At 49.0% G+C, this 26695-nt stretch overlaps 1 protein-coding gene across 1 annotated transcript in view; it reads right to left on the bottom strand.

The window, feature by feature from the left end:
* LOC115906703 (schwannomin-interacting protein 1) overlaps positions 1-21904 on the bottom strand; it is an 83017-nt gene extending 61113 nt beyond the window's left edge. The window contains exons 1-4 of the mRNA XM_030954085.1: positions 21786-21904; positions 7921-7985; positions 7014-7094; positions 4430-4619 (exon numbers count right to left, since the gene is read on the bottom strand). Of these exons, the coding sequence (XP_030809945.1) occupies positions 4430-4619; positions 7014-7094; positions 7921-7985; positions 21786-21794 (345 nt within the window). The 5' untranslated portion in view covers positions 21795-21904. The remainder of the gene's footprint in view (positions 1-4429; positions 4620-7013; positions 7095-7920; positions 7986-21785) is intronic.
* Positions 21905-26695: the final 4791 nt, after the last annotated feature.

The raw sequence follows: 26695 nt of genomic DNA, 5'->3' as shown, positions 1-26695 counted from the left end.
CCAAAAAACTGTTCTCAAGTGTCTCAAGCAGCCAAATATTCCCCCAGAAACATCATCAGAAATGTTTTATCAGAGGTTTTATCATCAACCAAGAGCATTTCTGGATTGATTTTGCTGCTGCTAAACCACAAGGCTCAAATTGACATCAATAATCACATCAATACCCAACCTTCAATGCACGCAAGATAAAAAAGAAGAAATTGTTGGTGTTCTGCTCCCACCAGCAGAAAGGATCAAGAGGGTCCTTTTGTATCCCAGCAGTTCAAAACCCATGGGATAATATTTGTAAGGGATTCAAACTTGGGTAATCACTGGGGATGGTTATGTACACAAATAAACACAAACTCAACAACTATTTCTCCACAAAAAGCCCACTTAGAAGACAAATTCCACGTTAGGCCACAGCACTTTGAATTCCCTGCTGACATTTAGAACTGACATTATCCAAAGCCAATGGGAGGGATTGAAAACAACATTTTTTTCCATGTTCCATTCATTCCAAGTGTTATCTGACAGCCACATCAGCGTTAATGTTTCTCCCCAACCCATCAAATATTTGATTTCTAATTAAGGCCTTTTCATCTCAGTTGGATTTGTCTCCCTCATCTTTAATTATGTTTCCATCCACGCTGCTCAAGAGCTAGGATTTGCATTTTTACATTATATAGAAATCACATTGTAAATATTTATCAGATGGTTCCCTCTCTGCTGCTCACAGATTTGGGAATTCAGGCTCGCAGGAAAGAGGGAATGTTCCCATGTTAACACCCCACTGCTTGTTAGGATTTCACTGCCTCCCATACATTGATTTCCCTCTCCCTCAACTTCCCATTGCTCCTGCGGGTGCAAAACCCATCTGGGAATGTCACAGACACCAGTGGGAAAATGGGATTCTGCTGGGAGACCTAGCAACACACCAAGGCTGCAGAGAGATTTTGTTCTGTTTTGGAACCAAACTTTAATAAATCACTGAGGAAAGCCCCAGCTTTGAAGGTACCCATGGGGCAGGAAGGACAAACAAACTGGGGGTTGGGCCAGAGGAGTTCCATCCTGGCCCTTTCCCCATGGGATATTTCTGTGGCATCAACCGATGGAGAAAGGGGGGGGAAATAGCCATTCCTGTTTGTAAAAGCAGCTTTTGTGTGGTAACATCTCTAAAAAAAACCCATTTCTTGGGAGGAAGTTGCCTATTGGAGTGCTGGGCTCAAGCAAAAGAATGAGAATTTTACAGAATCAGTTCCTGCCATTCTCGTGAGCATCCCAGTGATTTTTAGGAAAGGAAAAGAGGTGCTTTGCCAGGATGGGAGGTCAGGAGTGACGGGGCTGGGGTAAGATCCGCACTGAAGGACAGCGTGCCCCGAGTCCCGGGCCAGGAGCGGGAGATCCCGGCCGCTGTCCGCGGTGCTGAGCGGGCCCGGCCCCGCCGCTGCCCGCGGTGCTGAGCTCCCGAGCGCCGCCGCCGCATCCCGGGCGGCCCGGCGGGGTGGGAACGGGGCTGACACATCCCCCTGGACATGGAATGGTTCCTGGGAACCGGGCTGACACATCCCCCTGGACATGGAATGGTTCCTGGGAACCGGGCTGACACATCCCTCTGGACATGGAATGGTTCCTGGAGCGGGGCTGACACATCCCTCTGGACATGGAATGGTTCCTGGGAACCGGGCTGACACATCCCCCTGGACACGGAATGGTTCCTGGGAACCGGGCTGACGCATCCCCCTGGACACGGAATGGTTCCTGGGAACCGGGCTGACACATCCCCCTGGACATGGAATGGTTCCTGGAGCGGGGCTGACACATCCCCCTGGACACGGAATGGTTCCTGGGGAACCGGGCTGACACATCCCTCTGGACATGGAATGGTTCCTGGGAACCGGGCTGACACATCCCCCTGGACATGGAATGGTTCCTGGGAACCGGGCTGACACATCCCCCTGGACATGGAATGGTTCCTGGGAACCGGGCTGACACATCCCCCTGGACACGGAATGGTTCCTGGGGAACCGGGCTGACACATCCCCCTGGACATGGAATGGTTCCTGGGAACCGGGCTGACACATCCCCCTGGACATGGAGTTCTTCCTGAGACCCGCCTGCAGTGCTGCATCCGCGTCTGCTGTCCCCACAGTAAGAAGGACGCAGAACTGCTGGAGCAAGCCCAGAACTGGCCATGATGTTGATAAGGGGACTGGACATCTTCCCCCGTGGAGATGGGCTGGGAAAGTTGGGGTTTGTCAGCCTGGAGAAGAGGAAATTTGTGCAGAGCTCAGAGTTCCTTCCAGAATCCGAATGGGGATACAAGGAAGACATAGAGACACTTTACTGGGGCCTGGAGAGACAGAACAAGGGGATGGCTTCAGGCTGAAGGAGGGGAATTTAGATGGGATATTGGCAAGGAATTTCTGACCCTGGGAGGGTGGGCAGGCCCTGGCACAGAGTGCCCAGAGCAGCTGTGGCTGCCCCTGGATCCCTGGCAGTGCCCAAGGCCAGGCTGGATATTGGGGCTGGAGCAGCCTGGGGACGGTGGAAGGTGTCCCTGCCATGGCAGGGGTGGGATGGGATGAGCTTGAAGGTCCCTTTCAACACAAACCATTCCGTGATTTTGGAGGAAAAAGCAGAAACCCGTCTAGGAAGGAAAGTTTTGGCACTTTTCTACACGGTAGCAAAAATTAAAATATTTACAAGGAAGAATGTTATTTCAAATCTGTTATACATCTGTCTTCTAATTTATTTTTGGCAAAAATTAATGTGCACAAGGAAAACAAAAGCAAGTAAAGACAACACAGCTCCAGCTGTATGCTCCTCATACCATAATCTGAACAGTGATCAATAACAGATCTTTTCCAACAGTTAAAAAGCTGTTTGTGCTATACACACACAAACCTTTCTTTGCCACAAAGCAGCAGCCAAACAAGAATTCTCCAATTCCCATCCCATCCCTCAAGCTCTGACACCGCACCCCTTCCATCAGTTCTCTCCTTGGGGAACCCCTTGTGGCACCCCACAAAACCTCAGAGATGGAGGCATCACTTTCTCCCCACAAATACAGAACTCCCAGCTGCCTTTCCTGAGCTCCCAAACATCCCAAAGTGTCATTTTCCAAACGAGATCAGTGCTGCAGAAACTCTGGAGCAGCCAGGAGTGTCCCTGCGCAGGGTACGAGGGACCTCTGGTGGAAGCAGATTCCAGTGGCAGATAAACATTTATATCCTCATTTATTCCTCGAATTAAAGGAACCAAACCCCTTGAATCCATGAAAAATCAGTGTCTAAGCCAATATTCCAGCCCACTTTATCCTCCTGTTCTCCAGCTCCCAGCTGAAAATAAATCAGTGCCCTCAGGAATATTTTATTAAATTCTGTCAAGCACCGTGTCCCAAAATAAACCTGCTGGAAACAGCTTCACTTTGGGCCTGGATGAACACTTTTGTCAGCACTGGAAAGAGTCAAATTATCCCCAAAATTCCTGAATTTTTTTTCTGGAAAAGCTCTGTTTGATCAGTGCCTTGGGCTTCACGAGATTAAAATCACTCCAACTTTGCATCTTGAGGCAGAATTAAATTTATTCAGCTTGAAGAACACCACTTACAATGATTCCCAGATTTTTGTAGGGATTCAGAATTCACCAAATGCTGTCCTGGGAGTGACAACAGCCACTGGCAGTGAGGATCCAACCAAGCTGTTCCCTCCTCAGGAGCAGGGACACACTTCCTGCACCACACACCAGGGCAATCCCTGTCCTGCAATTCCTGAATTATTCCATGAGCTCCAGTCTGCAATTCCCTCAAATCCTGTCTTCTGTCACAAAGCTGAAGGCAATGCCTCCAGATTCTGTATTTATTTATTTATTGACCTAAAAATCCCAATTCAGAGACAGTCACAGAGCTGTTTGTCTTCCAGAAATGGGATCTGTATTTGGGGTTTATTTAGGGTTGCCTTAAAGAGAGAAATACAGCCTCCAGCCACTGGTCAAGGTGGAATATTTATTCCAAAATCAAACTTAATTTTTATCTCCATAATAAAATTCTTGAAGTCTCTTTCAGCCTCTTTTAGTCTCTTTTAGTCTCAAAAATCAACCAACAAAACAAAACCAAAAATCAACCAAGAAACCACATTTCTTTGCATAAAAAGCACCACAATTTGAGGGTTTTTGGGAACACAATATCCTAAACACACAGGACACAGGACCACTTGGAAGAACCTTTTCACCAGCAAGAGCTCCTCCAAAACCTGCTGAATTCCTGGTCTGATACCCACAGTCACACATCCTACAAGAGGAATCACTGCCTGGAGGTCGCTTGAGACACCTAAAAACCCCTTTTTTAACCCATTACCAACCCCGTGACCCCTCAGCTGAGCTTTCACTTATCCCAAACCCCAGAAAGGAAGCCAGGAAAGGAAGAAGGAGGAATTCCAGCCGGACTCACGGGGGTGCTGCTGTCGGAGAAGGTGTTCATGCTGACAGACCTGCTCATCTTGCCCGAGGCTGGCGACCTTGGGGACATTGGGGACACTGGGGACGTCGGGGACGCTGAGGACGGGCTGCCCTTGTCCCGTAGCTCCGGGGATGGGGACAGGTCCTGGCGCTGCAGGTGCTCACGCCATGCTCGCTGGATGCTGAGGGAACAAAGGGTTTCAAAACATTGGGGTTGGGGGTTCCTGTGTTTTGTTTTCCTGTCTGGGCAAGGATCGCGTGGAAATATCTCTGTAGGGTTTGTATAAGGCACCACTGGGAGAATTTAGGATATTTTTGAAGGAGAAGCAGAGAATTCTGGAGTGGTTTGTGTTGGAAAGGACCTTAAAGATCATCTGGTTCCAAACTCTTACCACGTTACTCAGAGTCCCACCCAATCCCAAAACCCATGGAAGTGATTTCACTTGAGGCCACCCAGAACTCAGAATTTCTCCTACATTCCACTATCAAAATTAAAATATCCTTTTGTCCATTTAAAGGAATTAACAGCCATCTACATCTTATTTTTACCCCATATTTCAGATTATAATTCAGATACAACTGGAATTTGAGAGCCAGAGCAGTATCATGGAATTATGGAATTCCAGAATGGTTGAGGTTGGAAAATGTCCTCTCACTCCATCCTCTGCCATGGGCAGGGGCAATTTCCATTATCCCAAGTTGCTCCAAACCCCCTCCAACCTGGCCTGGAACTATTCCAGCATCCACAACTTCTCTGCAGGATTAGCTCCTTGTAGGATTTTTAAGCAATTGAGGGTTTATTCACTGGGATGAGCAGTATTTACATATTTATATTTACATGTATTTCTATTTCAAACACAGAGAATAGAACTGAACATAAGTCATAATCACCCTCTTAGATAGTTCCCTGAAAATGGATTATTTTATCTGGCTTTTATCTGCATGACTAAAAGCTTAAAAGACACTGGGTTTTAATTTGAAACTTCATGTCCTTTTAATATTTTAATATGCATTAATATTTGAATGGCCTGTAAGTGAGGCAGTTTTCTGGATGGAGGCAATTCCTGTGCCAGGGCTGGAGGATCCATGCTAGGAGAGGATCCAAAAGGAATCTTGGACTCTGATAAATATGTGGGGAAGTTTAATTATTCAAAATCAAGACTTCTAGAATAACTAACCCCAGGGGAATGTATCAGTATCGTGTAATGTACAGCAAAAATTATTCTATAATTCAAAGAGAGCATTGATTTAGGATATAAGGAAGGATTTTTTCCCCATGAGGCTGGTGGTGGGGGGGAGATTTCCTACCCCTAAAAAGACCCCAAATCAGACTGACAAGCTGCCCTAATAGAAGCCATCCCTGCTCAGGGCTGGACTAAAAATTCTTTGAAGGTTCCTTCCAACCCGGACCGTTCCAGGCTTCCATGATGGTGATGTTTGGATGTCCGGAGCTCATTCCCGGAGCCCCGGGCTGCGCATCCTTCCCGTGCCGGCGGTGCGCTAGGTGTCAGCGTGAGCCCGCCTCCCGGGGAAATCCCGCTCCTCCCGGGGAAATCCCGTTCCTCCCGAGCACATCCCGCTCCTCCCGAGCACATCCCGCTCCTCCCGAGCACATCCCGCTCCTCCCGGGGAAATCCCGCTCCTCCCAAGCACATCCCGCTCCTCCCGAGCACATCCAGCTCCTCCCGAGCACATCCTGCTCCTCCCGAGCACATCCAGCTCCTCCCGGGGAAATCCCGCTCCTCCCGAGCACATCCCGCTCCTCCCGAGCACATCCCGCTCCTCCCGAGCTCAGGGCAGGAATTCTGCACTTCCAGCACTGCTCCTGCCAGGGGATCCCTGGGGAACTGATGTTAAATGGGAAAATCGCCACGGAAAAGGCTCCGTGCTGCCCTTTCCTGCTCTGGCTTCTCTGCACACAAGGGAAAAAATCCAGCAATTCCCAAATATGATTGAGTTACACAGAGGAAATGACCAAACGAGTGCTACATTGATGTTTAACATTTGAAACTTGGTTCAAAGGGAATCCGTGTGATTCTGTGGTTCAGCCCAGGTTGGTTTGGTGGGAAGGGAATGGAAATCCCATCCAGTGCCACCCCTGCCATGGCAGGGACACCTCCCACTGTCCCAGGTGCTCCAAGCCCCATCCAAGCTGGTCTTGGGCACTGCCAGGGATCCAGGGGCAGCCACAGCTGCTCTGGAATCCCATCCCAGCCAGGAATTCCCAATTCCCAATCTCCCATCCATCCCTGCCCTCTGGCACTGGGAGCCATTCCCTGTGTCCTGTCCCTCTGTCCCTTGTCCCCAGTCCCTCCCCAGCTCTCCTGGAGCCCCTTTAGGCACTGGAAGGCCACCATTTGGTCACCTTGGAACCTTCTCTTTTTTCCAGGCTGAACAACCCCAATTTTCCCATCTCCAAATTCTTAAACATAGAGAACTTTTCCAATTTGCTAATCGGAAGCTCTTTTATCCAGTGACACAGAAATCCAGGATGGATCCAGGGTGGATCCTGCAGCTCAGGAATTGGACACCCCCAGCTGCACTCCAAGGCAGACCCAACACTTTTCCTTACTCACATTTTCACTTTGGATTCCAGGGGCTGGAGGTTGATAGGATATTCCTGGATATTATTTTCTTCATCCATGGTGAGTTGATGGCTACAGGAAAGAAAAGGAAATGAGTTTAACATGTTCCAGCCTGACATTCCTGCAGCCCTGTGAATGAATTCCCTAATCTGGGCAAGAACAAACAAGAGCTGCTGATCAGAGGTGTTGCTGTCTTTGGAGGAAGTTATCTGGACCTCTGTGTCCACTCCCAACAAAAAATGGGAATTTGGATCCAGTTTTCCAGTGGGAACGTGCCTGAATCCCTGTTTTAAATCTCCCAGCTGCCACAGCTCCAGGGACAGGCACAGCCAGCAAAAGAGCTGCTGTAAATAAATTAAAAAACCAAACCCTGGCAGATCTAACAGATATTCCTGCTAAATTAACTTCCATCCCCACGGCCACGCTGGAAAAGCTGGAGAGGGAAATGGAAAGGAACAATGGGAATGCTGGCAGCAAATGAGTTACAGCAGCAGAAGCCACATGGGGGATGAGGAATAAATTCTTTGTAATAAATGATGGCCAAGGAGTTGCTGCTGGGAACTGATGGCTCGAAGAAAGCAATGTGAAAATGCTGGAATATCCAAATGCAGCATCTGGGAGCACCGCCCTGGGTGGAGCAGCAGCATGGATTGAATGCAGCTCCTGGCAGGGAAATGTGGGAGGTCAGACCCCGACCTGTGGAGACTTAACTGGGCACTCAATGATATCATTGTCAGAAATTGTCCTCTTGTAAATAAAACCAGGGATTGTTAATGGGAGAAAGGCAAAATTTGGGATAATGTCTGTCCCAAAGAGGATCCCTCAGCAAAGGGTTCACACCTTGGAAAATCCATTTCCCTTTCTCATGGGTGAGATGTTTTGGAAAAGGCACATTTACCTTTGGAGTGAGTCTTTGCCATCATTGACCTGTTCCAGGGTGTGCTGGAGCCTCCTGAGTTCTTCCTGAAAGGAGAGAGAGAGAGAAAATAATTATTATTATGAGAAACCCTTGGAGATTCCCTCACAGCCTTAAGACAAACAAAATTTTGAGTCAACCCCGAAAAAAAACAATCCCTCAAGTGCCTCCTACAAGATTTTAAACTCAAAAATCCGTAACAATGACAAAGAAAGCAGTATTTTATTGATAATCCAGCACAAGTTTGAAAGGAAATATCAGAGCTACAAAAATAATACAGAGAGTAAAAGAGGGAAGTTTTCTTTCCCATCTTGGATGTCTTTGAGTTCAGAGATGCTCCTGGGAATCTTTGTTCTGCAATCAAAACCTATTCAGGCTCTTAATGAAGAGATTTCCAGCCTGCACCAGTTCCTGTTCCAGCAGTTTAATGTGGCAGATGTGGAGCTGGGAATCCCCACATCCATGGTAATTCCCTGGAAAAATCCATCCCTGGCATTCTGCACAGAAGTTTGGCTTAAAAAATGGAATTCTTCTGAGGCACAGCTCAGTTCAGAGATAACCACACAACGCTTCCTTCTCCTACATTTTCCCTCTGGCAGTTTTTGCAGCCTCCTCCAGAGCTGGGTACAGTAATTTAGAATGTGAAAACAATTTGCAGTTGACTTTATCCATAGCTCAGGGTGCCAAGAGCTGCCTGACTTCCATAAATCACTCCTGGTGTTTGACATCATTTTCCATTAACCCCGGGGTGAAGGCTGAGCAGAGAACAAAAAAGCAAAAGGCAGAATTGGTTGTGATGTTTTTGACAATTCCGAATGAAACCTCACTGGGCAGTGCCTCTAAAAGCTGGGATAGAAGGCAGCTCTGGAGGGGGCACAGCCAAGTTTGCATAATTGGGAAGAGGAGGAGACAGGAAATCGATCCTAATTTCAGTCGGGCATCATTAACCGGGGAGTATCGAGCGGCGCTCCTCGCTGCGGGATTTATGGAGCTGCCCGTGGTGCTGAGCCCAGGGAGAAGGGCCGGGGTGCTGCAGGGGCACCGGGGGGACGGGGACAGCCAGGATGGTGCCACCCCCAGCCCCACATCCTGCCCAGAGTGACCCAGCTCCAGGGAATTCCGCTGGAAGGGATCCACGCTCTGTTGGAACCCAGGATGAGTTACGGGGCCTCTCTGAGCCCGGATAAAACAAACATATTGTGAAATTCCCTGGGCTTTTCTTTTCCCTCCTCCAGCTGGATGCAGGCCTGGACAGGGATTGGGCAGCTCCAGGCACGGAGACACTGAGGGAAAAAAATCCAGGAAACCTTGAGGAGCACACTCAGAGCAAACTGAAGTGTCTTTTCCTAGTCCTTAATGTGCTCATTCCACTTATCCATTAATTATTTCTCAGCCTGAGCACACCCAGCATCCTGGGGTTTGTTAATTTTATATTTTTTCATTTTTTTTATTGCTTCAATGGCACCACACACTTGAGTCTGGATTACTTTGTAGAGGAATACGAGGAGGTTGGAAAGCAGGCAGAGTGAATTCCAGCATGGCAGGGAGGGGAAGGCAGGGGGAAGTCTCACATGACAGATCCATTTCTGAATTCCCAGGGGAGGGGTTTTCCCCAGAAAAAGCAGGGAGCTCTTTTTATAGCTCCTGAGCCTGTTAATTCTAGTGACAACAACAGAGGAATGTTTGAAAACTGAAAGGAAATCTATTAATCCAATTTTCAGCCTTTCAGTGTGGGGGAATGTCTGTAATCCTCACAAAAGAGGGATGAACTAGTTTGGGAATCAGAAAGCTCCTGTAAAAAGTAACAATCCCATCTATCAAAAAAATATTATTTCTACAGTGTTTTCTTCCTGGGGTTTTAGGAGGAAACCTGAGGAGTCTGGGGGATGGAGGAGGCTCAGGGGGATCCCGTGGTTCTGCACAATTCCCTGACAGGAGGGGACAGCCAGGTTGGGATTGGGATCTGCCACCAGGGAACAGGGACAGGAGGAGAGGGAACGGCCTCGGGCTGGGCCAGGGCAGCTCAGGGTGGAAATCAGCAGGAATTTCCTCATGGAAAGGGTGCTCAGGCCTTGGAGCTGCCCAGGGAGGTTTGGAGTGCCCATCCCTGGAGGTGTCCAAGGAATTCCTGGATGTGGCACTCAGTGCCCAGGTAGGGATCAGGCACTGGTTGGATCCTGGAGGCTTTTCCAGCCTTGGTGATCCCGGGATTCTGGGCATGTCCACAAATCACAGCACTGGAAAAGAGAAAATCCCTGTCAAGTTTCCAGGTGAGAGAGCACAGATGGGAGGAGGAGGCTCCGGAGCTGCTGAGCAGGGACATCTCTGCTCTCAGACATCTCTCTCTCTTCTGATGGCTCCGAAGATGGCTTTAATTCCAGCAGTTGCTCGGCAACGGCATCCACGTGTGGCAGCGCTGCTCTTCACCTGGAGCAGGGAAACACCAGATGGCTCCTCAGGAACACCGCGATGGCTCCTCAGGAATATGGGGATGGCTCCTCAGGAACACCAGGATGGCTCCTCACAAACATTGGGATGGCTCTTCAGGAACATCAGGATGGCTCCTCACAAATATTGGGATGGCTCTTCAGGAACACCAGGATGGCTCCTCACAAATATTGGGATGGCTCTTCAGGAACAAACAGCGGGATGTCTCCTCAGAAGCATCAGGATGGCTCCTCAGGAACATCAGGATGGCTCCTCAGGAACATCAGGATGGCCCTGCATGAACAATCAGGATGGCTCCACACCAACTTTGGGGATGGCTCCTCCCAAACCTGAGCAGGGCCAGGAAACAGCGACAGCAATGAGCCACAAGTGCTCCTCCTCAAGTTGTGCCTCTGGTGCCCAACAGCAGGAAAAGCCAAGGAAACTCAGCTGCAGGTGGAACTTGTCTCTCCTCCTCTTCCTTCCCACCAAACCAGTCTGGAATTCCATGGCATGAGACTGCCTCCAGTGTCCATTGGATGTGGAAATGCTGCTCATGTTGGAGCCTGGCGGGCCATGGAACTCCCAGGAAGCCTTGGAGCATGCACTGAAGTTCATCCCAATCCTGGATCTGTTTTCCGAATCCTGGATTTGTTTTCCCAAACCTGGATCTGTTTTCCCAGTCCTGGATCTGTTTTCCCAATCCTGTTTAGCACACCCAAACCTAAGCAGGTTTCAAGTGGCAGCTGAAGCAGAAGGGTTTGAACTGGGATCTTAATCCCCATCTCATCCCATCACCTGCCACACTTCCACAGACTGGGATGCTCCTGCTAATCTGACACAGGGACTGGGAGGCACAGGACCCTTAAAATCAACCCAGAGCTAAAATAACAAACACTTTTCCCTCAGAGGTCCCACTCCAAAGCCAAGGCAGAACCAGGGCATCATTCCCAGGGTTTCCCAGCTCCTCAGTTGTCCCATTCCCATTCCCACAGCTGCCTCGTGTGCTGTGGGAAGTGCTGGGCTTTGAGCACAGAGCAGGTTCTGGGTGTTTGACTGACAGAGTCCCCCAGCATCCAGCAGGGCCTTGGGATAAAGAGCATCCCAGGAAAACCTGAAATGCAAACACAAAAAGCAGCACGGGAAGCCCTGAGATGGAAACTGGTCACATTCAATCTGGGAAAGCAAAGAGCTCCTCTGACTATGAATAATTCACAAACAGCCTCAGACAAATGATCTCAGGTCTAGAAGGAAATGGGAAAACCTCTGGAGGCTGCAGCTCTTTTTATTCCTGCCTGGTTCCTGCTGAAAGCTGTTTTCTCTGGGGTTATTTTTTAGTCTTAAAAAAAAAATACATATATGGATATCTAAACAGTTAGGCTGGATGTTCAGAGAACACAGCAGACCCCAGAGAAATCCTTTCATTTTATTTTCATCTCTGGCTGGTGAATTATTCATTAACAGGGATCACGCAATGGGGAAAAAATTAAAAATTGGCAAATTAGTTTTCATTTGTTGACGTTAATTATTTAGTGTTCTTCCCTTTTATTAGAGGAAACACAGAGGGGGATTAGTCTTGTTCTGGCACTCCAAGTTTGCTCCCCAGACAACTCCCAAATCAGCATTGCTGTGGCTACTTCTGTGGAAAATCCATGGGAATGTGACTCCAGGGCTGAGATGTTGGGGCAGAGCTGGATTTCAGAATTCCAGAGAAGCTTTTGTGTATTTTTCCACAGCACTTTGTAAAAAAAATAGTCAGGTGGAGCTTTATTTCCAGATATCACCCCAGCCATGGCATTAATGGGGATCTCATTAATTAATCTCCCTGAGCTCAGCCACAAACACCCAGCATTCCCATCAACCTCATTCTAACAAAGAAACATCCTGACATTTAATGGGCAGTGGAAATGGAATTGTCTCCGGAGCAGTTTGGTTGGGATTTTGCAGCCTCGCTGCCCTGAGGAGCCAGAGGCAGGAGAAGTTAATCACAAATGCTGGAGCCAGACTAAAACTGAGCTTGGCTTCCCAGATCTCCAGCTCTCCCTAATCCTGCTCCTCAGCTCACAGCAGCTGCCAGGAGAACTCGTTCAACACCTCATCCAATTTTTCTTCTGTCAAATGTCAGTGGCTGCTCCATCCTGAAAAGCTGGAAAAGCTTTGATTCCTCCCAGCTTTTCTACCCAGGCAGCCACACAACTCCCAGGCTCAACCCTGATTTTTCTGAAATACTCTCCAAATGAAACCTGCCACTCATTTATATAAAAATGTATAAAATAATAATAAAATAATGATTGAAACCCCACCTGGCTTTGTGGGAGTCCCCATTATGACCGAACTATACCTATTTCAAGCTTTTTAACAAGTTCCTGAGAGATAAAACTGCTCCTGGTGCCTGAGAGCAAATAATCCCAGCTGAGCCTTTCCAGGGAAGTTCAAGTCTTCAATCACAGAGCCAAAACCCCAGTTTTCTGCAGCAGCTGATCCTGCTCCACTGCATTTCTGTGCTGGGAAATGTGAAGGTGACCCCAGGACCTGCAGCATCCTCAGTTCATTCAGGTGGATTCAGCTCATAATGAACTGAATGAAACAAACTTGTCTTGATTGGGTTAATTCTGCCCTCCCTGGCTGAGGTTTTTGGTGCCTCTTTACAGAGGGAAGGGGCCTTTTGCCAGTCCCAGTTTCCTGCAAACACATTTCCCTGTGAGGATTTCAGAGACAGATCCACCAGGACAGGAAATTAAAGGTCTCAGCTCCCAGACATCACAAGATCAGATCAAAAACCAAATCAAATCCCAGTGTTCACAAACAAAACCTGGGATAATGAAAGGAGGCCTGGCCACGGGGAGGAGGTGGAATTACATCAGCTTTGTTGCCCTCCCAGGACCTTTCTCCAAACTAAACCAAAATGCTGCATAATTGTTCAGAGTAAAAGAACCCCAAAAAGTGACAAAACCCCCCTTCCCTCACTGCCTGCTCTCCCTGCAGTCTCTGCCAGGAAGGAGCCTCTGCTTTGGCTTTCCAAGACCAAAACTGAATTCAAATGTCAGACAGAGTAATGACAAAACCCTTCCTTTGAAATCTTCATCCTGCCTCCATCCAAAGGACAGAAAGGACAGAAACTCAATCCACCAGAGCTTTGAACTTCTCTGCCATCCAAAAGCAAGGCAGAGCCCTGGGGCTCCCCCATGGCAGCACTCACTGATTAAATCTCTTCTTTTTCAGCTGCTTTCAGAACACCTTTAATTCTCAAAGTTCACAGTGACACCAAAGACCTTTCCCAGCTGAGCCTGAGAGTGAAACATCCCGATTTTGCCAGGTTTAATGCTACAGGAATGTCAGGAACACCACAGAAACAACACACAACCCCTGCCAAGCTGCACTGGGGCCACAGGAGCGAACTTCATCAACTGAAAAGCAGCAGAAAAGGTCAGACGGGCACGGGGAGTCCATCCCTGTGGGTGCTGTGTGTGTGCAGGGGCGAGGGGGAGCTGGAAGGAAATGTTCTGGAAATGTTACATTGGAGCTGCTGCTTTAATGCTGTGCTTGGACCTCTGGCAGCTGCAGCATTCACAGGAGGGATCTGTCACAATCTGGCTCAAAACAAATCCAAATGCTGGTGCTGGGTGTTCTGCTGCTGCCTTTGTCAGGGGTTGCTGGGGCTGGTAAAGGTCAGATCACGGCTCCCACAGGAGAGGCTTTCCAGGGAGATCAGCTCTGGCTGGGGGAGGAAGGGGCAGCTGGGTGATGCTCTGTGAGCTGTGGGAGCCAGGCAGAGCTCGGTGCTGGGAATGCTGCAGAGATGCTTTGGCTGCTGGGGTGTTTGGGGCATTCCTGTCACAGGAAGGAATTCCATCCCTCCATCCCTGCCCAGGGCTCTCTCGTGGGACAGAGCTGGCATGGGGGAGTTTGAGGCACAGGGCACACCATGCCATGCAAGGCATTAAAGCCACCATAAAACAGGAGCCCTAAATTTGGGGATTAAGCCCAGGAGTGTCAACTGGGTCCCTGGCTCAGTGACCACTTCCTTGTTGGAAAATCCATTTTTATGGACAGAAGAAACCAACACAAAACACCAAAGCACCAGGACTGCAGAGCTGTGCCATCCCAGTCTGAGGAGCTCCTGAGGGCCAACCTCTCCTGCTGGTGAATCCCAGGATGGTTTGGGCTGGGAGGGACCTTAAAGCCCATCCAATTCCACCAGGGACACCTTCCACTGTCCCAGGCTGCTCCAAGCCCTGTCCAGCCTGGCTTTGGGCACTGCCAGGGATCCAGGGGCAGCCCCAGCTGCTCTGGGAATCCATCCTCACAGGGAGGAATTCCTTCCCAACATCCCATCTACCAGAACAGCTCCATGGAAAGAGGAAAAGCACTCCCAGCATAGTTATGAGGATGGTGAGCAAGAATAAACCAGCACTGAAGCGTTTCTTCCTTCATCACACGAATAATTAGGAATACACAGGGTTGTGTGATGCTTTTTAAATAGGATCTCGTGCTGCCTGTGGGAATATAATTCCACAGCAATCGTTTATCCTGGGAAGTCAGCTCAGTGGGGTTACAGCGTGCCAAGCTGAAATGGGAACCATTTGTTTTCTGTCTGCATTGCAGCAGGAGCTGGCAGGGTTTTTATGGAGCATCCCTGACAGCCTCCAACTGTTATTTTTCCAAATTAACGCCGTGCCTATGGAGTTAATGGCAGTGCAGGCAGCAAGGGGGCTCTCCACAGCCTGGCCTCGTGCTCAGGATCCTTTGCAGGAGCAGAGAATAAAATCTGACAAAGCTTTCTGTAATTACAGCTCTGCTTCACGGGATGTCACCACAGGCACCCCGTGCTGCTCTGTGACAAAGGACACGGCGCCACTGCTGCTCCCCCAAACTGAGACACACAAAGTGGGCACGTGGAGGGGGCTTGGAAAACCCAGAGGTTTTACATTTGTGAGGGTGTGGAGAACCCACCTCTGCCCTTCCAGGGAGTTCCACAAGTCCTTGACCCCACCAACACTGATTTCTGGAGAGGGCTCTGCAGAGTTTTGCCTGAGGACATCCTGGGGGAACAAGGAAAGGCAATTCCTGCTCATAAAGGGGTGGATTGCCCCAAAAATTCACCCCAGCAGGTGCTGTAACCCCAAGGTGCACATTCCTCCTGCCACAGGAGCTCTGGCTTTGGGAGAGAAGGAGTCACACAAGTCTGCCCTGATGGAAAATACAGAATCCTGGAATATCCTCAGCTGGAAGGGACCATAGGATCACCCAGCCCAGTCCCTGGCCCTGCACAGACACCCCAAAATCCCACCTGGGCATCCCTGCAGCAGTGTCACAATGCTCCTGGAACTTGGGCAGCTTTGGGAATGTGCCAGCACCCTCTGGGGGAAGAACCTTCCCCTGATTTCCAGCACTAGAGAGGCAGCAAATCCTGCATCCTTTAACCTCTCCAGTTCCCATTTATTAAAGAAATATTCCATGTTGGATGGCTCCAGGACTTATCCTGTGCCCCAGAATATCCAGGCCACATCTCCTCTCTCAGCTTCATCCTTTCCCTGCTGATCCCTGCCCACCTGCAGCTCTGGATGTGCCACCACCCTTCCTTGGGCTCCTCCTTTCCCTCCTAACCTGCATTTTATCCCTCCTGGATAACAAGGAGCTATTCCAGCTCCAAAGCAGCTTTAAACAATTATTTTACCCCCACTATATTAATCTGGCTCCTACAGAACAGCAGCTTTGCCACTGGACTGGAGCAGAGGAATCATTTTTCCAGGAGCAGCTTGTTTTTATTCCATCAGCTCTCCCTTCCCAATGATCCCGTGTCCCTTGCCTTGCCCTGACAGATTTTTGCATGCAGAACTTTTTCCAGATGGCAGCTTCGGTGCAGACAGCAATTTGCATAATTTAAATCTGCTTCCTGGCATAAATTATAGCACAACACAGCTCAGGCTTTGATTTCCAGCTCCTCAGAGCCAGGGCTGAGCACTGCCCAGGAATTGCAGGTGACTCTGGAAAACCCTGGCTCTGCCATGGCACGGGGAAGAGCTGAAATCAGAAATATTTCCTCATGGAAATGGTAATTCCCAGCGGAATGTGCTCCAAACAGCAGCATTCCAGCGAACTCCAGGAGCTCAGTGGCTGCTCTCGAGTGAGAAGGTCAAGGAGAGCTGCTGATGACAAAATTGGATTTTCCCACAAGGACAAACACAACTTTGGGGGTGTTCCAGGAGCACTGAGACAAATCCATGGTCAGTGAATCTCTTTTTCCTGAATTTCCAGTCCCCGGAAGCTGGGCTGAGAGCTGGAATCACCTCTTTGGGATTCACAGCACATGCACTGATCCCAAACGTGTGGGGTCACTTGGGATGCAACCCCTCCTGCCAAAAATGAATTCTTCATCTTCCAGAGGCTCCAGTTTACACCAAAGACAAGTTCCTGTCCCAAAATACACCCAGGAACAACTAGGAGATGGAAGCACTCGGAGCAGAAATGTGCTGGCAAACATGGAACACAAATGGTCCCTCTTCCAGAGAGCCCCCCAACAGAAGCCTGAATCCCAAACCAATCCCCTAAAACACACACACTGCCCAGAGCCTGCCCTGCTCCCATCAGTCTGGGGGCACAGTGGAGCCATTCCAGCCTTGGCACGTGCACTGCCCTGAGGCTGGCCAGGGCTGAACACTCCTTTGTCCATTTGGCACCAGGACAGGCACAATGGGCCCAAACCCTACAGTCTGCAGCCATCTGGGATGCTGAAAGCAGCAATAAACCCAAAAAGTGCTGTTTTGAGCTGTTAGCACCCCGAGCAAGGCAATGTCTCCAAACATTTCTGTGTATTTTATGTCTCAATTAATGCATTTTCATTTCTGCACCAAGTGCTTGTGGCCTTCTCTCCCCATTAGAGGAGCATTAATTCTGCCACTCCCTGAGTCCTGAGTTTGGGCTCCCTGACCCCATTTCCACTGTCAGAACTCATGTTTAGAAATGTCAGATGCCAAATTCCTAAATTCCCTAATTCCTTTACTCCTTAATTCCATTTTTGGGGCTGTGACAGGCCCCACAAGTTTGAGGTCGCTTCATCCCCAGGCAGGGAACACCTCCATCCCCTCATGGAGTGACCATGAAATTCCACACAATCAAGGCCATTTTTCAATTAAAATTTGCCTTGGAATATTCCCAGGCTGCTCCCAGTGCAATTCCCTCCCCCCAGCCCGGTGTGGGTGTGTTTGCTCTGCCCTGATGGTGAATTCCCATCAGCTTCCTGCCAGGGAAAACCCCAGAGCTGCTCAGTGGGGATCACATCCATCAGCCTCAGGCCTCTGCTGCACTTTCAATTACAACACTCAGGATCCTTCCTTCAAATCCTAAACCCGAGGAGAAAGGAGCTTTTCATGTGCACAGCATCCATGAAATTCCCTGCTCCAGTGACGCCCGTGTGCTGCTGGTTCCTGGACCAAGGGAGATTCCCTCTTTTCCCTTTTTCCATGGAAGATGAGCTTGCCCAAGGCCACAATCACTTTAACATCAGTTGTGCTTTGTGCCCACACTGAATTATAAGGATCATTTTCCATCAGCAACCGTGCTTGTAAATGGACAATTCAGGGTTTTTTGCCTGGGGTACATAGCAGTTTGAACACTGGTTTAATTTTAATTATACCCAATTGGGGTCTTTATTTCTGGGTGTAGGCAGATCTCCTTTCCAGCAGAACTTTGGGATGAGGAGTTTGACACAAATCAGCTGCTGAAGTGCTGGCCTAAAACAACCCTGAGAGGGGTTTACACAGACCCATTCCCCCATTTAGGCTGAGCCCAAACCCCACCAGCATTCCCAGATTCCCTTGGCATCTCTCCCTTTGCAAGAGGACATTTTCCATCAGGATTCCAATCGATGACCACACGCTGGATGGAAAATTCCCTTCAGGCACTGCTGGCCCCGTTGCATTCCTCAGGGAGAGGAGGAAAGGATGGGATAAAAGCTTGGGATGTTTTGTGGAGAGGGAAAACAAGACAGGAGATGAGCTAAAATCACCCTGAATTTCAGGCACCTGGAAAAATGGAACACCCCACACTTCCCATTCAGTTATTAGCACGTAAAAACCGCTTTAAATACTCGATAATGGAAGGAATTTAAAGGATTAACAGGAAATTAATGAATAAAGCACCCTCTCTGTGTCTTTCTGAAAGCAGCCGCTCCACATGGTTTTAAGAGGCACCAAGTTGAACCTTCTCCAAGTGCTTTTTAATAAATGTAAATAATATTCCAAAGCAGGGACGAAATGCCAGCAGCTGCAGCAGTTGAGGGGTGGCTGAGCCATCCATGGCATGTAAATGAATTCCCTGCCTGGATATCAGGATGTGGATGTGCAGCCTTCAGGAATTAAATGAGCCCAACTTGCACAGCTTGTAAAGAGCTTCCCAGGGCTCCCAAAAATCCCTTTTATTATTTCTGTGGGAAAAGCAGAGGAGCAGCAAGGGGGAAGAGTTGCAGGTGACACCAGGAGTCAGCGAAACCTGACAGGAAATGCTGAATTTTGGTGAAATTGAGGGCAAATAAATTAATCATGAACAAGGGAAATGCAAAGAACACTGGAGGATGTAATTGGATTTACACACAGAAGTAATGGCAGCATTCCTGCAGCTGGGAGAGCAGATCCAGCTTCCTTCAGCAGGAATCATGGAATTATTGAAGCTGTGAAAGGCCTCAAGGGTATTCCTAAACCCAACAGAAATGTCTAGAAATCATCTCCCATTGCTAAGGGATGGGAGCTCCGCTCTACCTTGTTCCCATCAGCCCAGCCTGGATCATCCAGGGGCTTCTCTGGCCCAGTTCAGTGTCAGATGGGTTCTCAAATCCCCACCTCCCCACAGTTTTCCCATTTCCACTCCCTTCATGTCCCTTTAGATGAGAATTCCTTTTCCTCGTGGGTATTTCCCCAGCTCTGTTTTTCCCCAAAACCACCCTTTAGACCCTTCAAAGGCTCTGACCTCGCTAAGTGGGAATGTGCCCACAGCAAGCTCCTGCTCAAAACCTGGGATGAGCAGAGCTGCCCAAACTCCAGCTAAACCCTGGAATAAGATCCTTGGTTCAGGAGACATGTCCATGTTTTCTCTGGGTGATTTTACTCTCTGTAGTTACTCTCTGTATTTACACCCTGTAGTTACTCATCCAGCCTGTTGTAGAGGAGTGAGTTGGGACTCAGGTCCCAGCCCCTGGTCTCAGGGACAGCACAGAAATCTGGGACAACACCTGCAGGTGTCTCACTCCTGCTGCCCACCTGAAGCCAGGATGCTGCAATCAGGTTTTCCAGCTGCAGAAAATATGGAATATTGGCTCTGCTGTGTTTTCCCAGCTGCAATCAGGGCACTGAGAGCCACAGGGCCCCTGAAACAGGAAAATTTCCCCTTCAGAGAGCTCATCCCAACCAGTTTGTCGTTTATTCTTGTGTTTTCTTTGGCATCCAGGGGAATTGCTGGAAGTACAAACATTCCCTGGCATTTGATCTCTTCCCTGTATTTCAGGTCTGCACAAGCTTTCTCACACAAAGCCAGGCTTTAGCCCTGGGGCACACAGAGAGTCTCCCCGGTTTTATTGGGATTCCAGGAATCCCCAAACTGCCACAGCAGGGACCTGCAGGAGCCTCATGACAGAAAATCCAAGTTGTAGGAGATTTAAAGCAGGGAAAGGTCTCCAATTCTGTCTGTGCCTTGGAATACCTGGGGAAAGCAGGGAACAAAACTATTGGACACAATTCCAGAGGTTAGACAGTGCTGCACTGGGAACATGAAGCAAATTCCAGCACCTACAGCTCAGGGAAATTCATATGGCTTTATTTTATTTATAAGACTCCTCTAGAGCTTCTCCAGCCTTTTGGGAAGCTGAAAAACTTGAACCAGCAAAGGGAATCCAAACAAATTCAGCTCCAGGTAAGCGGGATATTCCTAATGCAGCCTTTTTTCCCCTGTGCAATTTAACAAACGAGTTTCCAGTGTCTGACAAGTTGTCTGAGAAAACAGAGAGGCTCAGATTAATTCCAGCTTGGGAGAAATGAGAATTCAATATTTGCTGATTTCCAGCCACCCACTCTGGAGCTCAGAGCTGTGGAGGATCCATCAAACCCAACGTGTTCAACCTCCTCTCGTGAGGAATGGGATGTGCAGGATGGATCCTCACCTGAGGGTCGGCTCCCTGTCCTTGGAATTCCTGAGGAACCATCCCCAGCTCCCTGCCTTGCCTTCCAGCATCTCTGCCTGCTTTATTTCCACCCTCTGGTGTTTATATCACTCCCATCCATCACATCCCAATGGAATGCCTTGGATTGAGGTTTGGGAAAGCCTCGTGGGCTGCCTGTGCCCAGCTCAGAGGGGACAGAGTTTGGGATGGAAGGAACCACCCTGTGGAAGCTGCTCCTGAGCGAATCTCTGTCCCAGCGTGCTGGGAAGATCCCGGATACCCAACCCCGCCAGCCCTGCTACAACTGCTCCGGCAAAACCCCACAATCCATCCGGGACTGGGATTCTCCCGGCGCTCTGCCCAGCGCAGAGCGGGATCGGTCCCGCAGCATTCCCGGGCTGATCTCACCGGGATCCAGCCCCGAGCCGGGAGCTTTTCCGTGCTGACAAACAGCCGAACTCCTGGCTCCAGGAGCCCTGCATCGATCCGCCGGCTCTTCCAGCGCTTGGAAATGAAATCCCTGCGGAATCCCGAGGCTCAGAGCCGCAGGCTGCTCCCCCCGGGAAGCACAGCCACGTTATTTACCCCCAGTAATTGCACGCCGAAAGAAAAAGGGCTGTGAAATCCAGGGAAATTCTGCCACAGCACCCGGCCACGGCTCGGCAGAGCCCTGAGACTCCCTGAGAATCCTCGGGCATCTTTTCCAAGCGCCGTTCGGAATTGTTATCACCCGGAGATGATTCCCTCCTTCCCGAGCACAGAACCCAGCCTTAAATTCTCGTAATAAACTTACAGCACGTCAGGAATCGCATCGCGTTCGCTCCGGCCGCTTTCTCCCCAGGCAGAAGTGCTTTCGGATCCCAGATTCCTTAAGGAAATGTGCCTGCGCATCCCTAGCAGTGTCACATCCCTGTCCCGCTGGGCACCCCATACCCCGCCATCCCCTCCCCGGTTATTCTGCCGCTCATAGATTACCATGGGATCCCAGAGCTCCATCAACCATCCCAGAGAGCCGCTCCATCCCAGAGCCGCTCCATCCCAGAGCTCCATCCCAGAGCTCCATCCCAGAGCTCCATCCCAGAGCCGCTCCATCCCAGAGCTCCATCCCAAGCTCCATCCCAGAGCTCCATCCCAGAGCTCCATCCCAGAGCTCCATCCCAGAGCTCCATCCCAGAGCTCCATCCCGGAGCCGCTCCATCCCAGAGCTCCATCCCGGAGAGCCTCTCCATCCCGGAGCTGGGTCCGTTCCTTTAGGAATTCCATCCCTTACCAGCCGCATGGTGAAGTTTCCCAGGAAAAGGAGGCAGGAACGCGGCTCCTCCCGGCGCTGCCTCCCGTGGAACAGCAGGAGACAGGGAAGCTGCGAACCTCGGAGTTGGGCACCAGAAAAACCTCAAAGAGAGCGGGGGGAGGGAAAATGGGAAGAGCCAGAGCGGGAGCGAGCAGCCACAGCCAGCGAGAGCAGAAACTCCTGGCACGGCTCCAGCGCAGGGACGGATCCGCTGTCATCCCCAGCCGCGCAGCCACGGGAATCGGGGAAAATCGGATTTACGGGCGGCTTCGGAGCCGCTCTGATCCCTGCAAGGAGCGTTTGACGGGGAATCAGCGAGGCTGGGTCCGAAAGGGAATGGCGGGGTGGGTGTGTGCAGCACGCAGAAACACAGCAACCCGATATTCTACTTTATATAGTCTATTTCCTAGATTTTATTGTATGTATTTTATTTCATATAGTCTATTTTCTATACTCTATACCTTTCTATACTCTATATCCCATATTATATTATATATTCCATATTTCATATTATATATTATAGTATATATTATAATATATAATATATAATATATAATATATAATATATAATATATATTATATATTATATATTATATATATATAATATAATATGTAATATATTATACATTATATATTATTTTTATATATTATATATAATTTTATATACTATATATTTATTTTATATTTCTATTTCATAGATTCTATTTTATATAGTTTATTTTATGGATTCTATATTCTATTTTCTGGTTTAGAGTTCATATTTTATATAAATAAACCCAGCCCCCAGCACCAACTCCAAACAGCTCGTTCCATCAGCTCCTCGATGGGAATTTTATTATACAGAATTCCAACCCCAAATCTGCATCCAGGTGGCTTCACTGGGGTTCATGATGCTCTTCAGGCACAAATTTCTTAAGAGGTTTTTCCCTAACATTGTAAAAAATCCATTTTCCAGCGGTAATTTCAAGGATTTCAAGCATTTCATGGTACACTGTCAGTGCTCTGAGCCTAAACTTGTGCAAAGATTTCTGCTTTGGCAGCGTCCTTCCAATAAAAGGAAAAATAATAATCCAACATGGTAATAATTGCTGATTTTTCTTAGGCCAGAAGACTCTGTAAGGCTCAGACAGAGAGCCCTTGGTGCTCCTCACACCTCCAAACTCCAGCTGTCCATGGAATTCTTTGGTGTCCTGAGCTCCAGCCCCTCTCCCTCCCTCTCCCTGCCCTTCCCCAGAGCCGGGCTTGTCCCTCCTGTGCTCCCAGGAGTGATCCCACGGCAAGGATCTGATGGGGGCCTTGGGCCAGCCGATGGAAAGGGAGAGGAGCTGCTCCTGCCCTCGGGAGAGCAGGAGGGACACAGGGAGCCCTGGCTGGGAAAGCAGGATCTGGGCAGGTTCCCCGTGTCCAGGCTGCTCCATTCCCTCTGGACTCTGGAATAATGAGCACTGCCTGCCCAACCAAGAGATCCTAAAGCAGCCAAAATCCAGGAGCTCCTGTGTCACTATAGGACACGAAACACCATGAGCACACACACCGCTGCTCTCAAGGAGAAGAAAAAAGGGAAATTTATTTTCTGACTCCAACATTTATAATTTTCCAGTAGTGACAGTGGATTGGAGGGTGACAGTGCCACCTCTCCAATGACACCGGACAAACCAACAGTCCATCAAATTTCTCCTCCTCCAGAAAAGAATGTAAAACAATAAGTTATTTACAGAAATCTGAATTTCTGACTTAAACCACGGGAAGAACTGGCCCCTATAAAGAGCAGATTAATCATTGATGGAGATCAGCCCCAGGATTAATCATTGATGGAGATGAGCCCCAGGACTTGCAGCTCTACACTCCCGGAATGCCAATGGGGAGGGAGAGCCGAGCTGGCTCCCTCTGCTCAGCCTGCCCTCCCCGGGGAGCTCGTTAGTGTGGAAACACTTGCTGGGCATTTCCATCAATCCAGCGCTGCCTCCGCTTGGGATTCCCACTCCTGGTGCTCCAGCTGAACAGAAGCTCCAGGGTGGCTCCCACAGCCTCCCCCAAATCTCAGGGAACAGATTCCCAGGTTTACAAATGGAATTATTGAACTGCCTGGGTCAAATATTGGACTAAGCTGGAGTTGTCTCATCCCGCCCACGCTCGGTCGCTTCCAGATGATTTATCCAAGGGAAAATGAAATCCTGGATGTGGCTCCTTGCAGGGTGTCTGAAGGAACCTCAAGTTCCTTGCAAAATGAAGCCTAAAAAGCAGCTTCCCAGTAGCCACAAAGGTGGAAAACATCATTCCTGCTTTCAGAAGGGGAAGAAAGGAAAATCCCAGGAACTGCGGACCAGGGAGCCTCACCTGCGTGTGGAGGTGGGATGTACATGGGATATTGGGAAGGAATTCCTGGCCAGGAGGGTGGGCAGGGCCCGGCGCAGATTCCCAAAGGAGCTGGGGCTGCCCCTGCATCCCTGGCAGTGCCAAGGCCAGGCTGGACAGGGCTTGGAGCACCTGGGGCAGAGGAAGTTCCTGATGGCAGGGCTGGAATGGGATGGGATCTAAGGTTCCTTCCAACCCAAACCATTCCATGGCTCTGGGATGAGATGGGGATCCCATCTCCAATTTTCCCATGGGATTGGGGGGTCAGGGCATCCATGCAAAGCCCACCTTTCCTGACAGGACAAGATGGGACCCTAACCCCATCCCAGCTCTCCCAGCACTCACCACTCCCAGGCCTTGGGTTCCTGGTCTGGATGAAAATGGAGAATTCCCCACTTCATGCACCAGACAGAAGCACTCGTGCATTGGAATAAAATTATTATCAATTATTATTTAAAAAATTTAAAATCACCAATTTGTTTTCAAATGATACCATTTCAAGAATTCTAAATGTTTAAATTACTTTAAAATAAAACCACAGGGAAACATTTGGAAAACACTGGATTTATCCCTGGAAACACCTGGAGATGCCTTTGGATGCCTCCTGAGAACTGCATTTTGGTGCTGGGAAATTCCCCCTTCAGTCCCACCTGGTTAATGGATAAAACCCAGTGTCCCAAAAAGAACTTTCTCTGCTATACATTCCCTGGAATTCACAGGAAATGCCTTTGGTTTGCTCCATGTGGGAGCTGGGCCTGAGGGATGTGCAGGGGAAGATTTCCAATGCAAAGTAAGGAAAAAGTGATTTCAGTGGGATCTGCAGCACTTAATGAGTTGTTGGAGAAAATTAATTTCCATGTGTAATATACTTACAGACTAGGAGGAAATCTGGGAATTTAATTAATCACAGCATTAAAAAAAAAGGGGGATTGGATATAATTGTAAGTAAATATTTCTTAATTATTCTTCTAATTCCATGGCCAATTTAGAGGCATTTCCCTGGATACTGTTCCTGGTTCAGGCTGTGAAATATTTATTGGTCCAACCATAAATTCCACATTTTTTTGCAATATTGATGGATTTTCAATGCCTCTGTTCCAAACCCCAAACATTTAAGGCACAAACCCCCCTCCCAGTCCTGAGCAGAGCTGTGTGGGATGCAAAGCACATCTTTCCTAGGAAAAGCAGCAGGGATGATGCAGATTCCCATTAATTCCTCCTTAAATTGGATGCTGTCATTCCCTCCTTTATTATCCCTAATTAATTGCCCTGCCCAGCACCTCTTGTGTCTTAACAGTTTTATTGTGGATTTTGCTGCATTTGAAGCTTCCCAGCGCTTTTGTTTTCCATTCTAGAGGCTTCCCAGAGCAAGAACCAAGAGCTCTTGCGGTGAATTATGGATTTCAGCTCCCAAATGTTTATTTTGAGCGTCCTTGTGCCGTGCAGGATGAGTGGAACTCTCGGAAAATCCGTTTTTCTCTCCAGGGGGAGCTGCCCTTGCTCCCTTAAAACCCAACCCCGACTGCCACAGAGCTTAAATCAAATCCAGGCCTCGCATCCATCAGCCTGAGGGAGGAATGAATGGGAAAGCTCCCAAATCCCATCCTGCTTCCCATGGACATGGCTTAGGTTGTTTAAAATGCCCTTTCCAGCCTTTTCCTCCAGGAGCAGAGGGATTACAGGAGCTGAAACTCCAAAGATTTGCGAGGCAATGTGAGGGATTATCTGCAGGGGAATGGTCATGGTTCGTTCAGAAAACATTTGGGGGTTTTGGGGCTGCTGAGAGAAAAATCCCTGGGAAAATTGAGTGTATCCATTGGCTCTTTAGGAAAACCAACCAGAATTCATCTAGAGAAATGAACCGTCGTGTTTAAATGTGAAATCTCTGTGTTGGAGAGCAAATAGTAAAAGAATAGAATTATTTTACTCCTGCTCAGCCCTCGGGATGCAAATCCAGTGGGAAATGCTCTTCCATTGTCTGGGAATGGTGTTCCTGCTGTTCCTCATGGGCCTGCTCCAGTTAATGATGGGATTTAATTAGTCATGAGTGGTGCCTGGGGAGCAAGATAAATGGTCTCTCCTGATTTATAACATTCCAGAGATTGCATCAGCCTAAACAAAGGAAAATTGGGAATTATCACTGATGGATGAGCCTGGCTGGGATCTGGGGGAATTCCTGCAGAAATTCAGGACAGGATTCAGGGATGGAAACCCCCAAAAATATGGAACAGGGAGGGATCTTCCTGCATTCCTGGGGCACCTCCCATGGCAGATCCTGCACTGGATCCTTGTGGATCCCTTCCAGCCCAGGCTGTTCCAGCATTCTGGGACACTCAGCAGAATCTGACCCCAAAGCCCCATTAAAGCCCCAGACCCCACAGTTATTCTGAAATGCTGTTTTTGGCCTTCCCAGTATCCAAAAACCGAAGTTCTGGGCACACAGGAGCCCCCAGCTCTGCTCCCCCAAACCCACATCCCAAAAAGCCCAGCTTAAAATGAACCTTTGGCACATTAGGCAGCTAAACCCAGCTTAA

Source organism: Camarhynchus parvulus, chromosome 9 (genome assembly GCF_901933205.1).
Source record: "Camarhynchus parvulus chromosome 9, STF_HiC, whole genome shotgun sequence".
Taxonomy (NCBI): domain Eukaryota; kingdom Metazoa; phylum Chordata; class Aves; order Passeriformes; family Thraupidae; genus Camarhynchus; species Camarhynchus parvulus.
The sequence above is the reverse complement of the archived record's forward strand: the minus strand, read 5'-3'. Positions and strand labels throughout refer to the sequence as shown.